We start from the raw sequence: 14,563 nt of genomic DNA, 5'->3' as shown, positions 1-14,563 counted from the left end.
TCTAGCTGAACTCTCTACAGAGTGACTTGTTTCTAGCTGATCTCTCTACAGGGTGATCTGTTCATAGCTGAAAATTTCTACAGGGTGATTTGTTTGCAGCTGAACTCTCTACATGGTAGTTTCTTTGTAGCTGAACTCTCTACAATGTGACTTCTTCTAGCTGAACTCTCTACAAGGTGACTTGTTTCTAGCTGATCTCTCTACAGGGTGACTTGTTTCTAGCTGTACTCTCTACAGGGTGATTTGTTTGTAGCTGAACTCTCTACAGGTTGATCTGTTCGTAGCTGAACTCCCTACAAGGTAACTTCTTCTAGCTGATCTTTCTACAGGGCAATTTGTGTGTAGCTGAGTTCTCTACAGGGTGATTTGTTTGCAGCTGAATTAACTCTCTACATGGTGGTTTCTTTGTAGCTGAACTCTCTACAATGTGACTTCTTCTAGCTGAACTCTCTACAGGGTGATCTTTTCATAGCTGAACTCTCTACAGGATGATTTGTTTGCAGCTGAACTCTCTACATAATGATTTCTTTGTAGCTGAACTCTCTACAGGGTGATTTGTGTGTAGCTGATCTCCCTACAAGGTAACTTCTTCTAGCTAATCTATCTACAGGGCAATTTGTTTGTAGCTGAGTTCTCTACAGGGTGTTTGTTTGCAGCTGAACTCTCTACATGGTAGTTTCTTTGTAGCTGAACTCTCTACAGTGTGACTTATTCTAGCTGAACTCTCTACAGGGTGACTTGTTTCTAGCTGATCCCTCTACAGGGTGACTTGTTTCTAGCTGAACTCTCTACGGGTGATTTGTTTGCAGCTGAACTCTCTACATGGTGGTTTCTTTGTAGCTGAACTCTCTACAAGGTAACTTCTTCTAGCTGATCTTTCTACAGGGTGATTTGTTTGTAGCTGAATTTTCTCTACAGGGTGATTTATTTGCAGCTGAACTCTCTACAAGGTGACTTCTTCTAGCTGAACTCTCGATTGATTTTTTTGCAGCTGAATTCTCTACATGGTGGTTTCTTTGTAACTGAACTCTCTACAGGGTGATTTGTTTGTAGCTGAACTCTCTACATGGTGGTTTCTTTGTAACTGAACTCTCTACAAGGTGACTTCTTCCAGCTGATCTCTCTACAAGATGACTTGTTTCTAACTGAACTCTCTACAGTGTGATCTGTTCATAGCGGAACTTTCTACTGGGTGATTTGTTTGCAGCTGAACTGATTGTTTCTTTGTAACTGAACTCTCTACAAGGCAACTTCTTCTAGCTGATCTCTCTACAGGGCAATTTGTTTGAGTTGAACTCTCTACATGATGGTTTCTTTGTAGCTGAACTCTCTATTAGGTACCTTCTTCTGGCTGATCTGACTACAGGGTGACTTGTTTGTAGCTGAATTCCCTACAGAATAACTTGCAATGTAATATAATTGAGTAAATTATAAATGCAGCTGAATGCTTTATTAGGGTGACTGTTCTATTAGAGTATCTCGATCTCGCATTTGCTACACGTAGTTGCCTTTCGAATCATAACTCAGTGGTTTGTAAACCGATTCTTCTGTACTACTGCAAGGACTTTCTATGATGATTATTCCAGCTACATACTGATTTTCAGCTCATTGCTTTAAACGGTTTGCCTGATAGATACGAAAACTAATAGTATTTTTATTCATAAAAATCAATCGCGTAATTATGACACAGGTCGGGTTTTGTGTCATATCTCCGTGGTCTTTATCCCGATTCCTTACAAACCAAAAAAGACACTCCTACGATGGTTGCTCCATCTACATAGCAATTTTCAACTGATTCCTCATAGGAGTTTACCCTGTAGGCGTGACAGACCTTCGACCTTATTTTACGCAAATAATCGGTAATAACTCCGTGAATGTTCATCGGATTCCTACCAAAGTTGGTACAGAGATCTGCCTTAATGAGCCCTTTAAGTGTGCCAAATTTCAGCCCGATCCGAGCACGAATTCGTGTTTTATAGCGGATTTTGCGAAGTGTGCGAAATGAAGAAGTAGAAGAAGAAAAAAAAACGAAGAAATTGAAACGAAATTTTGTTCGCTCGTATCTCGGAAATGGCTGGAGTGATTTTCTTCAAATTTTGTGTGTAGACTCCCCATGCTGGCCGGCACCTCTCTAGCAAATTTGGTTCCAATCGGGTAAGGGATCACAGAGCTACATAGGTGTGAAAATTGCGTTTTCTTACTTCCTGTTAATATACTCACGGGTGGCACGCCGGCTTCTTGGGCCGCACGACACACTACCGTGTGTCTTGATAATAGCTAACAGCTGTGCCCATATTTGTGCATGGCCATTAATTTTAATAGTATTCATAGAGCCATTTGTAGACAAATATTGTACATCTTGCCATAGGCCACCTGTGGATAGTTGTGTGTATCTTATAACCAAATATGGAAAATTGTGTACACATCATGTAGGTAGCTATAGACATTTTCCAAATAAGGGCATACTAACCTAATAGCATTAAAATAGGTTATCCACCATGTACTTTACATTTTTGTATGTCATCTAGCCAGCTATGTGCTAAGTGTATATAAAAATACCTTACCTAGCAAGCTAGCTCAATTGTCATTACAGCTATGGCACAATACATTAGCATTGCAGTAGTATTGTTCAGTTTACTGGGTGTGTACAGTTTGGTAGATGCAGACTGCTATCCTGGAGATGCTCAATTCACTGCCATAGTCCAAGAGATTTATAAAGAAGTGACAAGTGACAGGATAAGAGGCTTGAGGGGTTATGGTACTCTCACCAGATCTCAGCTCTGCTCCATGTTGGTAAGAAATCACAACAATGGCCGACATTATTTTACTGGTCAAACAAAAACCAACTGGGATTTTCTAGGCCAGTCAGTATCACACTCCAGTTGTGTTAATGCTCTTGTTTATACTAATGGCTACAACAGCATTGATGGTTGGAAAAAATGGACTGGAACTCTGTCTGGAACATGGTGGTCTAGCGACCAGTCGTTTGATGATGGTGCAAAATGGTACACACCATACTCGAAGTACGATGGCCGCACCTATGCTGTTCAAAAGGTTGAGTTTTATTCTCAGTGGAGAAAAGACAATTGTAAACATGTAGATCAAACTGGTGCCACTTGCCGGTATGGTTGGAACCAATCTGGAAAAGGGGTTAGTGGATACAAAAAATGTGTGTACGTAGTTTAATACATACGCACAGCTAGTACGTACAACTCAAGCTAGTATAATTATGTGACTGGGCCTGCGAAAACAGTGCATGTAGGCACAAACCACATCCTGTAACACAAGAGGTCATAAATCAGTGAAATAGTACAAGTAGAATATTTGCATTCTGTAACTTGCATTGTAAAGCCAAGTATTGCTGCTTACTAAGAGCTGAAAATTCCATTTCCGTATTGTAGTGCTATAAAAAGTTATGAGTGGTAGAAAGTTAAATAACAAGATAAAAATCATGTGCATGCCCTGTTTTTGCAGGCCTGGTCACTAATATGTATAAATAAACATTGCATAATGTAAAGAATTTACTGTATAATTATGAACACCTGATGATGACCTAATCAATTGTGTTCCAAGTTTTATGTGGTTGGACAGAAAGTTGCAATTTTTTATGAAGTGTTGCTTTAGGCTGATCCTCCCCCTGGCTAGTGAGAGATTTTGTGTTATTAAATGGCTATACACAATAAAACATGTTGGGCTTATTGCTATTGTCACCCACATGCCCCCTAGTTAATTACTCAATTTTGTAACTTTTGTTGCTAAACTGAAGCCGCATAACTTATGTGGTATAAATTAGGGCTCTTCGTAAATGCTTATCATCTTTAACACACAGATCAAATATGTTTGGGGATGGGATCCCAAGGATAACAACTGTCCATCTGGAAGTTCTCGAGGCCGCACTGGAGCTCATGTAGGTTTTACCTTCACTGAAGGTAGCACATCTTGCATTGTGTGGGTGACCACTGAAGAGGCATTCCTTGAGTGTGTAAAGAACCTCTGGTTTCACATAATCAAGCAGCGTAGTAGCTGCAACCACGATGGTGGAGGATACGGACAATGGTATATATATAACTTTGGGTGGTAAAACTGAGAAACAGTACACAGCTGAAAACTGATACTTTTCTATAGCTACATAGTAGTACTTGCATACACCATCATTTATTTGATTGATTATTTGCAGTTTAACATTGTTGTGTACAGTTGCATGGTGAAGGGAGATGTACTTACAGAGTACAAACTAGAAAATGCTCACAATGCAATGTATATTTTTTTGCTACAAAATGAAAATAATTTCAAGTGCACTAATACTCTGGTAAAGTCATTATATGTGCACACAATAACATCAAGAGTTATTAACTCTTGATAATATGCAATGATTTTACAAGTGTTATAGATTTTAAAACTCAGTAGCTATAATATGCTGAGTAATGCCCATGTTCCTATTCTTGGCATGCATGTGTTGTTATAATCCAGGATGCTATTTTACAGTACTGTATAACTGGAAAGTTTGGTTGGAGGACAGTTTGGCAAAATTGGCAAGTGAGTGGTGTTTCATCAAACTAAAATCCACCAAATCATTTGTCCAATATAAATCTGTATTAGCTCTATGAAATTCACCGAACTTTTTTCTCACCGAAATCTAATTGTGGAAAATTCGCTCAAGTTTCCTCCCGCCAAACTTTCCAGCTATACAGAATAATGAAAGCTGTTGATTTTTTTACCAAATTAGGGAATAAACCACGTAGCAACAGCACTGACAACTTGTACATAAGTGTACATATACTGTAACAGTACGTAAAAATATTGTGGTCAAGTACTATCATGTTCACTATGACAAGCTATCACAGACTGTACAGACAAGAAGACACAGGCTTGGACTTTTGGAAAGACTATTAGCAAGAGTAACTCTTGCTATTAGTATAGCCAGTCAATATAGACAACAATGGTTAACATTCGCAAATCCGGTCCTGGTAGACATAGCTATTTTTATAAGAAAAAGAAGCAAGCGCAATATAAAATCACTATACAGTAGCTATTTACATTATTGTTCTAAAGGAGACAGGTGCCCCTCAGCAACAGCAAGGTCAACAGCTGGAGGCACACAGGGATGCTTGGATCTAGAACTCAGTCCCCTGATACACATTATTGAAGAGCACAGCAAGGAGAGCCCCAAACTACAGCGAAGCCAGCCCATAACCACAGAATATGGGGAACTTAACTTAATGAATATTAGACAATTTTTGAGTGCCAACATACCCTACTTTTGCAGGCCCAGTCACACATTAAGACGCAAGTGATTCAAGCTTATCCGCTATAAATATAAATATAGTTGTGCTTTCCATAGTATAATATTACATATACTGCTTAATTAAACTGAACATTATTATAAGTATTTATATAATATAATGTGAAATTTTGTGTGTTATAAAATAATAAAAATCCATTCCATTGGTTCATAATTCAAAAGATATGACAAACTTTACTCCTTCAGCAGTGTTTATCCCTGCTATCACTAATAGTACAGCTTGTCTTGCAAGTTGAGCCTGTAGAACCTGTTCAACCTGTTCTAATCTAACATCTACAATAAAGACATAACTTTCTTGTGATTTGGTCATCTGATGGAATACCAGTGAAGTGTCATGTGGAGCAGTAGGGACAGTAGCAAGGTGAGTCAAGTAGAAGCCTTCATCGAATTGTTCATTGATAGTTGTCAGTAGTTGATCATCGCTGACCCTAGAGAAGTAACGTGTTGGTTGACTATCATGACAATATACTGAATTGTATCTCAAGTTTCCCTTGTTTGTCATTCCAACTGTTGTGCTTAGAAGTGTGAAGTTTTGTGCCAACTTTGACTGATAAAAATTCTTATGCCTTCTGTGGTTTACTCTGTATAATTGAGTATAATTAATGTTTGTCTTCTGTATTACTGCTATATAATCTATATATTGTATCCATATCATACAACAGTACCAGTTGATATCCACTGGCCTCAAACTGTGTCTGAGCATTCCTCAGTTGCCTTACTTTAGCAAACATTAAGGTTTGGGATTCCAATCAACCATATACTTGAATATCAGACTGTAGTGGTAGTAAGAGTCACTGATGTGACTGTGAATGTATGTCAGAGCAAATGACTTGTTCTCCATATCTGCTATCAGGCTGTGGAGGTCAGCTGAAGGAACTGAGGTGAAAACTTTGTGAGTGCTGTTCTCTTTCTTTTCACTCTGTCCAAACATCTGATGAGGATTAATGTTAAGAAGGCAGTTTGGTGACTGTCCTTGATAGCTTGGTGGCACTACAGCATCAATGTTCAGCTTGTCTCGTGTACAAGTTGAAATTATGGCATCTTTTACTTCTAATGGTGTGGCTATTTTGTTAACACTCCAATAAATGGCTGCAGCTCCACTCACAAGAGGAGTAGCCTGTGAGGTACCACTAGATGTAGCCACAGCATCAGGTCTCGATAGTCCGGCACTTGTTATATCTTGCCCTGGGGCAAATATGTCAACACATCTTCCATAGTTTGTACCATCAAACGGACGAAGGTAAAGATCATCATTCCGTCGTGTTCCTCCAACTGTGAGCACATCTGGTGATGATCCAGGTGAAAAACTGTTGTAATAACACATTAAAGTTAATACTCGATCTAGATTATGATTTGTATTGCAGATGTCTGTATTATTTAGATGGTTACCTGCATGCATACATTATTGCTAGTAATAATTATTATCAAAATGATAAAACAATTCACTCAGGATCACAATCGGAGATAGCCAATCAATTTTAAAATTTCTCACTTCATTTCTTCTTTGTATTTACAATAAATATAGTTATATTTATTACCTGCAGGCATCATCGATGTTATTCCCAGCAGCAACCACCACAAGTATTCCCTCCTCAGTAGCTTGTCTAATAGCTTCATGCAGCAAAAAACTTATTGGACCACCAAGTGACATGTTGATGATGACTTTTTTGTCCCTTCTGGCTATCTGTTGTTGAATGACATGATCTATTCCAAGTAGTACAGGACCATAAGATGCTCTTCCATTGCAAGCAAGTACTCTAGTGCTATACAATGTGGCTCCTTTAGCGGCACCAAATGTCTTTCCAGCAACTAGAGCAGCAACATGAGTTCCATGTCCTTGACAGTCTCTTCCTTGTTGGTTACTACCAGTTAAGACATCCAGTGGATCAAAGAAGTCATATTTAGCTCTTCCTTCAAATCCTTCATGATCATATCTGATGCCTGATCATATTTGATCATATTTTCATGATCATATTTGCATTCTGTAACTTGCATTGTAAAGCCATTCAGCTGCTTACTAAGAGCTGAAAATTCCATTTCCATAGTGTGATGCTATATACGTTATGAGTGGTGGTAGAAAGTTAAATAAGAAGACAAAAATCATGTGCCCACATGCCTTGTTTTTGCAGTCCTAGTCACATATTACGTATGAATAAAATTTGCATAATGTACAGAGTTTACTGTATAATTATGAACACCTGATGATGACCTATTGTGTTCCATGTTTTATGTGATTGGACAAAAAGTTGCAATTATTTTATTAAGTGTTGCTTTAGGCTGATCCTCCCCCTGTGCTGGCTATAGTGAGAGATTTTGTGTTATTAAATGACTATGCACAATATAACATGTTGGGCTTATTGCTATTGTCATCCACACACCCCCTAGTTAATTAATTACTCAAATTTTTAACTTATCTGCTGCTAAATTAAAGCTACATACAGTAACTTATGTAGTACAAATTAGGGCTCTTCGTAAATACTTATCATCTTTAACATACATGTTTGGAGATGAGATCTCAAGAATAACAACTGTCCATCTGGACGTTCTCGAGGTCGCACTGGAGCTCACGTTGGTTTTACCTTCACCAAAGGTAACACATCTTGCATTGAGTGGGTGACCACTGAAGAGGTATACCTTGAGTGTGTATAGAACCTCTGGTTTTACATAATCAAGCAGTGTAGTAGCTGCAACCACTATGGTGGGGGATACAGACAATGGTATATATATATATTGTTGTGGGTCAGGGGGCTAAGTATAATTTGTCTATGGAGCTATGTAGCTAAAGCTACACACAGCCATTCTGGTAACTTCACACACAATTATGGGACCTTGAGTTCCTTTTATATTCGTACAAAAAAGGTAAGGTGACTAATAATTATTTTTAAAAGTATGGTAATTATAAGTTTCTAATCTAGAGTGCCTGGGTAATTTTTATGGTCACATTAATGACATTACCAATACTGATGCCATTAAGGTAGTGTGACACTAGTTTCTGCTCAAAACATTATGTGAAAATATGCATTTTGTCCAAGATTCCTAATAATAATATGCAGTAAATTCTGTACAGAGATATTCTAATAGAGCAGTCGCTTGCTTTAATGCAACAGCCACTGGTCTGAAAATACTACTACACTCTATTTTAAAGCACAAATTTAAGCATGAATTTGAGTACTGCTCAAAAGCATAGCAGGCAAATAATTAAAGATCTTTAACATGCAAATATACTCTTTGTTGTCAAAATAATGTAACTGCAAAACCATCCTCTTTGGCACATTGGTCAATTTTCTCTTTTTAGCAAAAATGAATTACTGGGTGTTCATGTTAAAATGTGATCTAGATATCTTGAAACGTTCCAGAGATATGACCAATGTACTCAACAAACCAACCTTTTAAGTAGTTTACTGCATTGAGTTTTGTGATTAATTAACTGTGACCAATGGTGACAAATCACTTTGTTGACAAATTATTTCCATTCCTACTATCTAAATAAAGAGATTTATAATAGTTACATAAAGTGTTCTTGGTCATTATCTTTAATTAAATAACACATATCAATTAAATAACATGTATCATTATTTTTCTAAAGTTTTAGTCATTCCATCACTTGTACAAATCACTCAATTTGTAAGTTAATTTGTGTCTCGCACAAGTGAAATCACTTCAGGGTCAAGTTTTCCTACAACTTTTGCTTGTGCCCAAAAAGAATGGTTTTCCAAAATCACATTATAACATTATTATGATTTTGAACCCAATTATATTGCTTACTGAATGTATATAATAAACATTCCTTAATAAGATAGTATACTGTATTATATACTGGGACTCTCCATTACATGATCATATCTCAATACTAGGATGGAATATTTGCATTCTGCAACATTAATTTTATTATACATCCCACTAAACTGTTAATAAGTGCTGAAAATTGCATCACTGCAATAATTATACAGTAATAGCTGCATAAAAAGTTATGCATCGTGAATATTAGGCAAATTATGAGTGCCAACATAACTTACTTGTGCAGGCCCAGTCATTAAGATGTAAGTTATTCAAGCCTATCTGCTATAATATAGTTGTTCTTTAAAGTTAGTTTAGCAGTATAATATCATATAATGAAACTGAATGTTATAAATATTTATATTATAATGTGAAATGTTCTGTGTTGTAAAAAGATAAAAACCCATTCCATTAATTCATAGTTCAAAAGATATGACAAACTTTACTCCATCAGCAGTGTTGAATCCTGCTACCACTAGTGGTACAGCTTGTCGTGCTAGCTGAGCCTGTACAACCTGTTCAACCTGTTCTAATCCAACATCCACAATAAAGATATAACTGGCTTGTGACTTGGTCATCTGATGGAATACCAGTGAAGTGTCATGTAGAGCAGTAGGGACAGTAGCAAGGTGAGCCAAGTAGAAGCCTTCATTGAATTGTTCATTGATAGTTGTCAATAGTTGATCATAACTGACACTAGAGAAGTGACGTGTTGGTTGACCATCATGACGATACACTGAACTGTATCTCAAGTTGCCCTTGTTTGTCATTCCAACTGTTGTGCTGAGAAGTGTGAAGTTTTGTGCCGACTTTGACTGATAAAAATTCTTATGCCTTCTATGGTTTACTCTGTATAGTTGAGTATAACTAATGTTTGTCTTCTGTATTACTGCTATATAATCTATTGTATCCATATCATACAACAGTACCAGTTGATATCTACTGGCCTCAAACTGTGTCTGAGCTTTTCTTAGTTGTCTTGCTTTAGCAAACATTAAGGTTTGGAATTCCACATCAGCCATGTACTTGAATATCAGACTGTAGTGGTAGGAAGAGTCACTGGTGTGGCTGTGAATGTATGTCAGAGCAAATGACTTGTACTCCATATCTGCTATCAGGCTGTGGAGGTCAGCTGAAGGAACTGAGGTGAAAACTTTGTGAGTGCTGTTCTCTTTCTTTTCACTCTGTCCAAACATCTGATGAGGATTAATGTTAAGAAGGCAGTTTGGTGACTGTCCTTGATAGCTTGGTGGCACTACAGCATCAATGTTCAGCTTGTCTCGTGTACAAGTTGAAATGATGGCATCTTTTACTTCTAATGGTGCAGCTATTTTGTTAATACTCCAATAAATGGCTGCAGCTCCACTCACAAGAGGAGTAGCCTGTGAGGTACCACTAAATGTAGCTACAGCATCAGGTCTCGATAGTCCGGCACTTGTTATATCTTGCCCTGGGGCAAATACGTCAACACATCTTCCATAGTTTGTACCATCAAACAGACGAAGGTAAAGATCATCATTCCATCGTGTTCCTCCAACTGTGAGCACATCTGGTGATGATCCAGGTGAAAAACTGTTGTAATAACACATTAAAGTTAATACTCGATCCAGATTATGATTTGTATTGCAGATGTCTGTATTATTTAGATGGTTACTTGCATGCATACATTATTGCTAGTAATAATTATTATGATAAAATAATTCACTCAGGATCACAATCGGAGATAGCCAATCAATAATTTTAAAATTTCTCACTTCATTTCTTCTTTGTATTTACAATAAATAGTTATATTTGTTACCTGCAGGCATCATCGATGTCATTCCCAGCAGCAACCACCACAAGTATTCCCTCCTCAGTAGCTTGTCTAATAGCTTCATGCAGTAAAAAACTTATTGGACCACCAAGTGACATGTTGATGATGACTTTTTTGTCCCTTCTGGCTATCTGTCGTTGAATGACATGATCTATACCAAGTAGTACAGGACCATAAGATGCTTTTCCATTGCAAGCAAGTACTCTAGTGCTATACAATGTGGCTCCTTTAGCGGCACCAAATGTCTTTCCAGCAGCTAGAGCAGCAACATGAGTTCCATGTCCTTGACAGTCTCTTCCTTGTTGGTTACTACCAGTTAAGACATCCAGTGGATCAAACAAGTCATATTTAGCTCTTCCTTCAAATTCTTCATGATCAAATCTTATACCTATAATGGACAATTAATACACAATAATTCACTATTTCTTTGTAGTAACATGTGATCCTAAAACACGTTAATGTTTTCGCATGATTTGTCGATAGGAATTGAGATGCAGTATTATAATGGAGGACACAGCTACATTTTTTTAAAACTACCACTATATCATACATGTGTATATCAAATGCTAGGTACAAAAGGATATTTTCTTAATAATGTATTTTTTGTATTAAATTGGAACCTCAGTTATCTGGACCTCACTTATCCCAATTCTCGGTTAACCGAAAAATGGAAATGACTGCTCTATTAGAGTAGTGACTGTTCTATACGGTAGTTAAATAATACCAATATTTTATAAAATTATGAAGGTTCGTTTTGCTATTTCAAAGCTATTTATGCACAGTTTTATAGGTACAGAATTTTCACCCCTGGTTCCAAGGGTTTCAGATAACTGAGATTCCACTGTATACCTAATTTTCATATCATCAACTAACCTGTGTCAAAGATATAGATGTCAATTCCTGACCCATTATTGATAGTGGAGTATTGTCCATCAAGTGGAAGATCACTTTGATCAATCCTATCTAAATGCCATTGTGTTGTTGATGATGTCATCTCCACTATCTGATCCTCTTCTATGTAATCTACCATTGACTGCTGACACATCTAATGATGGAAACAAGACATTTAAAACAGTTGTAAGCATAACTACAGTATCTGCTCATTTGCAAGTAAGTATTCATCCATAAAATCATTAACAGTAACTCTCATAAAACTTAGTTTGAATTAAGGCTTTAAAATTATGTAGCTGTGTACACCACTATATACAAGTATAACACTGACATTTATGATGGTTAATGAAAGCATTAATACAGTACTTTGTTCTACAACATAACAGCTTACAAAATTTACTGCATCACTGTTCATTCTCATGATGGCTCCACGATGATGAAGATTTTGAAATTCATTAATTCCAGTGATCATCATTGAATTATCAAGATCGTCTGTTGCAGCTGTAATAATTGGCATCTAAGAAACAGTGAGAGTAAATGCATGCTTACAATTTATACCTCAGCTCAATATGACCAAAATTATTCACAATGAATGTATTCACTCACTATTTCAGACATGCTAGAGAACTGCTTGATCACCACAATGTAACTGGATGGTACAACAAATCCTGGTTCACCACTGATTAATTTCTCACAGTTGTGAGTATTGTTCATCTGTTCAATCATCTCAATGGATTTCACCAATTTATTCTTACATAACTACAGGGAGAAGATAAGTATGTATTAGTTAATGCTAGCAGTCTGGTGTCCTGATCATGATATATACAAAGCTCTATTACATGATAATACAGTAATTTACACTTGAGGTATATGTACCTTTTTAAGATCTTTAGGCTCCAGTACTGCTGTAAATGAGTCATCTGTGTATCTGATATCTCTTGCTCCATTCAGTCTATCTATGAGTAACTGGACTTGCTGTGATTTGGTGCTACCAGTTGTGTTGACCATGTATCTACCAGCGTCCATTATCTTATCTCTAGTGTTCCCTAATGAAGCATTGTCATCTATCAACTTGTCACAAATAATCGCTGAAGTGACCATTGCTGTGGCCACCATCACAAGGAGGATCTTCTGTAGGTGATATCTTATATTCATCTTGATAACTCTTGTTAACTTCAATACTCAATTTGTGCTCTCTGTTCTGTATGAGTTGTTGCTACACTTTTATAGTAAGTTTTGATAGTTTACTGATGACATAACAGGATGTACTGTATCACATGTGAGTATGTTCTGGTTTCAGTGTGTGATCACAAATTTACACATGGTTACTCTATGTTTAGAATTAGTTTTAATAAAATAGTTAGTATTATTTTTCAATATTGCATTAATAATAATTATACTGTTCTTATGCAGCAATTTGTATAATGTGGATGATATCATAATTACTAAGTAAGTTAGTTGTGATACTTGAATGAAATCATGTTACCTGAGATTTGAATCCTTGGTAAGGTTCAGACTATTACATCAGTATTTCAGAAGTTGGCTGTCTCCCAATTCTTTATTCTGTTGTTATATACTGTACCTCCTCTGCGATAACTAGTTTTAGTCTTTCCAATAGAAGATACTTGACAACTCAGAACTTGACTTGTGAATTAAAATTGAGGCATTAATTGGATAATTTGCATAGTATTTTTATAAATTTAACGGTTCAATTTTCTTCTAAATACATTCTGTCTGAGTTCTGATACTCCAGTCCAACTAGCTAGTTCACATGGGAAGTGATAACAATGTATGGCTCCTACTACCAAATTCAGTGTAAACTGACAAGTAACAGTATATGATGTACTTCCTTTAAAGACAACAGTGCACAGTGGGGAAATATAATGAAATCACAAAGTAGCGTGCATTTATTTTGTAAGATACATTTCTTCCTTAAATGGGAATGTTTTTACCTTTAGAGAAGGCTGCTTACTTTTTAACAATAGCTGTGTAATCATAATACAATGCATGGTATGGACTTAAAAGGTAATGTCTATGATGGGGAAACTATAAACCATTGACATACTGTAAAAACTCTCTATATTAGCACTCCTTATAGGATACAGTGGAACCTCTCTTATCCGGTGGAACCTCTCTTATCCGGACCTCTATTATCCATTGTCCAGACAGCCCAAATTGGTCATGTCACTCATGTGGCTTGTACTGTAGTTTATTGACCATAATGAAGTTTTAAAGTACAAGGAGAGAGCCTAAAGGTTGCTGTTTACCTGTTTGGTGTTTTGTTTATTCTACTAATAATAACTATCACTTGGTTGCTAGGTGATAATGGATTTTTTCATCCCAGGGGAGTTACCATAAATGCTCTGTAGTGCCTTCCCCCTCTGCCCATTAAACTGCATACCATTAACTGATAGCAATAACAACATTACTTGTATTTAAGTTAGTTATTTTATCATACTGTACTAACATGTTATTCTTAGTTATGGACATTTCTGAGATACGGACAGTAGTATGTACCAGACTGCCCGGGTAAGAGAGGTTCCACTGTATATAATTCATGGCAATTTCCTGTTAAATAATTAACACTCAATGGTAGCACTATTACGTACATACAATAGTCCTTAACCTGAATATGACCAACATGTAAATATAATAACAACATACAGTACATACTTGTCTTAAGAAAATTCTAATGTGAGTTATGGAATGTACACTTCTCAAGTCAACCCCAATATGCAGTTACAGTGTATCATTCTGAAATAACTTGTGTATGATATATC

At 36.7% G+C, this 14,563-nt stretch overlaps 3 protein-coding genes across 3 annotated transcripts; 1 reads left to right on the top strand and 2 right to left on the bottom strand.

Annotated features, from left to right (window-relative positions):
- Window positions 1-2,540: 2,540 nt before the first annotated feature.
- Window positions 2,541-4,184, top strand: LOC136246014 (uncharacterized). Its single transcript, XM_066037471.1, has 2 exons — window positions 2,541-3,150; window positions 3,830-4,184. Exons 1-2 carry the CDS (start codon window positions 2,596-2,598, stop codon window positions 4,079-4,081), a joined length of 807 nt encoding a protein of 268 aa, XP_065893543.1. The 5' UTR covers window positions 2,541-2,595; the 3' UTR covers window positions 4,082-4,184.
- A 1,266-nt stretch (window positions 4,185-5,450) lies between these two features.
- LOC136248164 (proprotein convertase subtilisin/kexin type 9-like) lies at window positions 5,451-7,345 on the bottom strand. Its single transcript, XM_066039978.1, has 4 exons — window positions 7,321-7,345; window positions 6,841-7,243; window positions 6,064-6,609; window positions 5,451-5,883 (listed from the first exon to the last, which is right to left on the bottom strand). The coding sequence occupies exons 1-4, from the start codon at window positions 7,343-7,345 to the stop codon at window positions 5,451-5,453; spliced, it is 1,407 nt and encodes a 468-aa protein (XP_065896050.1).
- Window positions 7,346-9,370: 2,025 nt separating this feature from the next.
- Window positions 9,371-13,962, bottom strand: LOC136247489 (uncharacterized). The gene is made up of 6 exons (XM_066039217.1): window positions 12,660-13,962; window positions 12,390-12,542; window positions 12,175-12,300; window positions 11,766-11,937; window positions 10,878-11,280; window positions 9,371-10,651 (listed from the first exon to the last, which is right to left on the bottom strand). The coding sequence occupies exons 1-6, from the start codon at window positions 12,936-12,938 to the stop codon at window positions 9,496-9,498; spliced, it is 2,289 nt and encodes a 762-aa protein (XP_065895289.1). The 5' UTR covers window positions 12,939-13,962; the 3' UTR covers window positions 9,371-9,495.
- Between the last annotated feature and the right edge of the window lie 601 nt (window positions 13,963-14,563).

This window comes from Dysidea avara, chromosome 2 (genome assembly GCF_963678975.1).
Source record: "Dysidea avara chromosome 2, odDysAvar1.4, whole genome shotgun sequence".
NCBI lineage: Eukaryota > Metazoa > Porifera > Demospongiae > Dictyoceratida > Dysideidae > Dysidea > Dysidea avara.
This window is presented reverse-complemented; position numbering and strand designations above follow the sequence as displayed.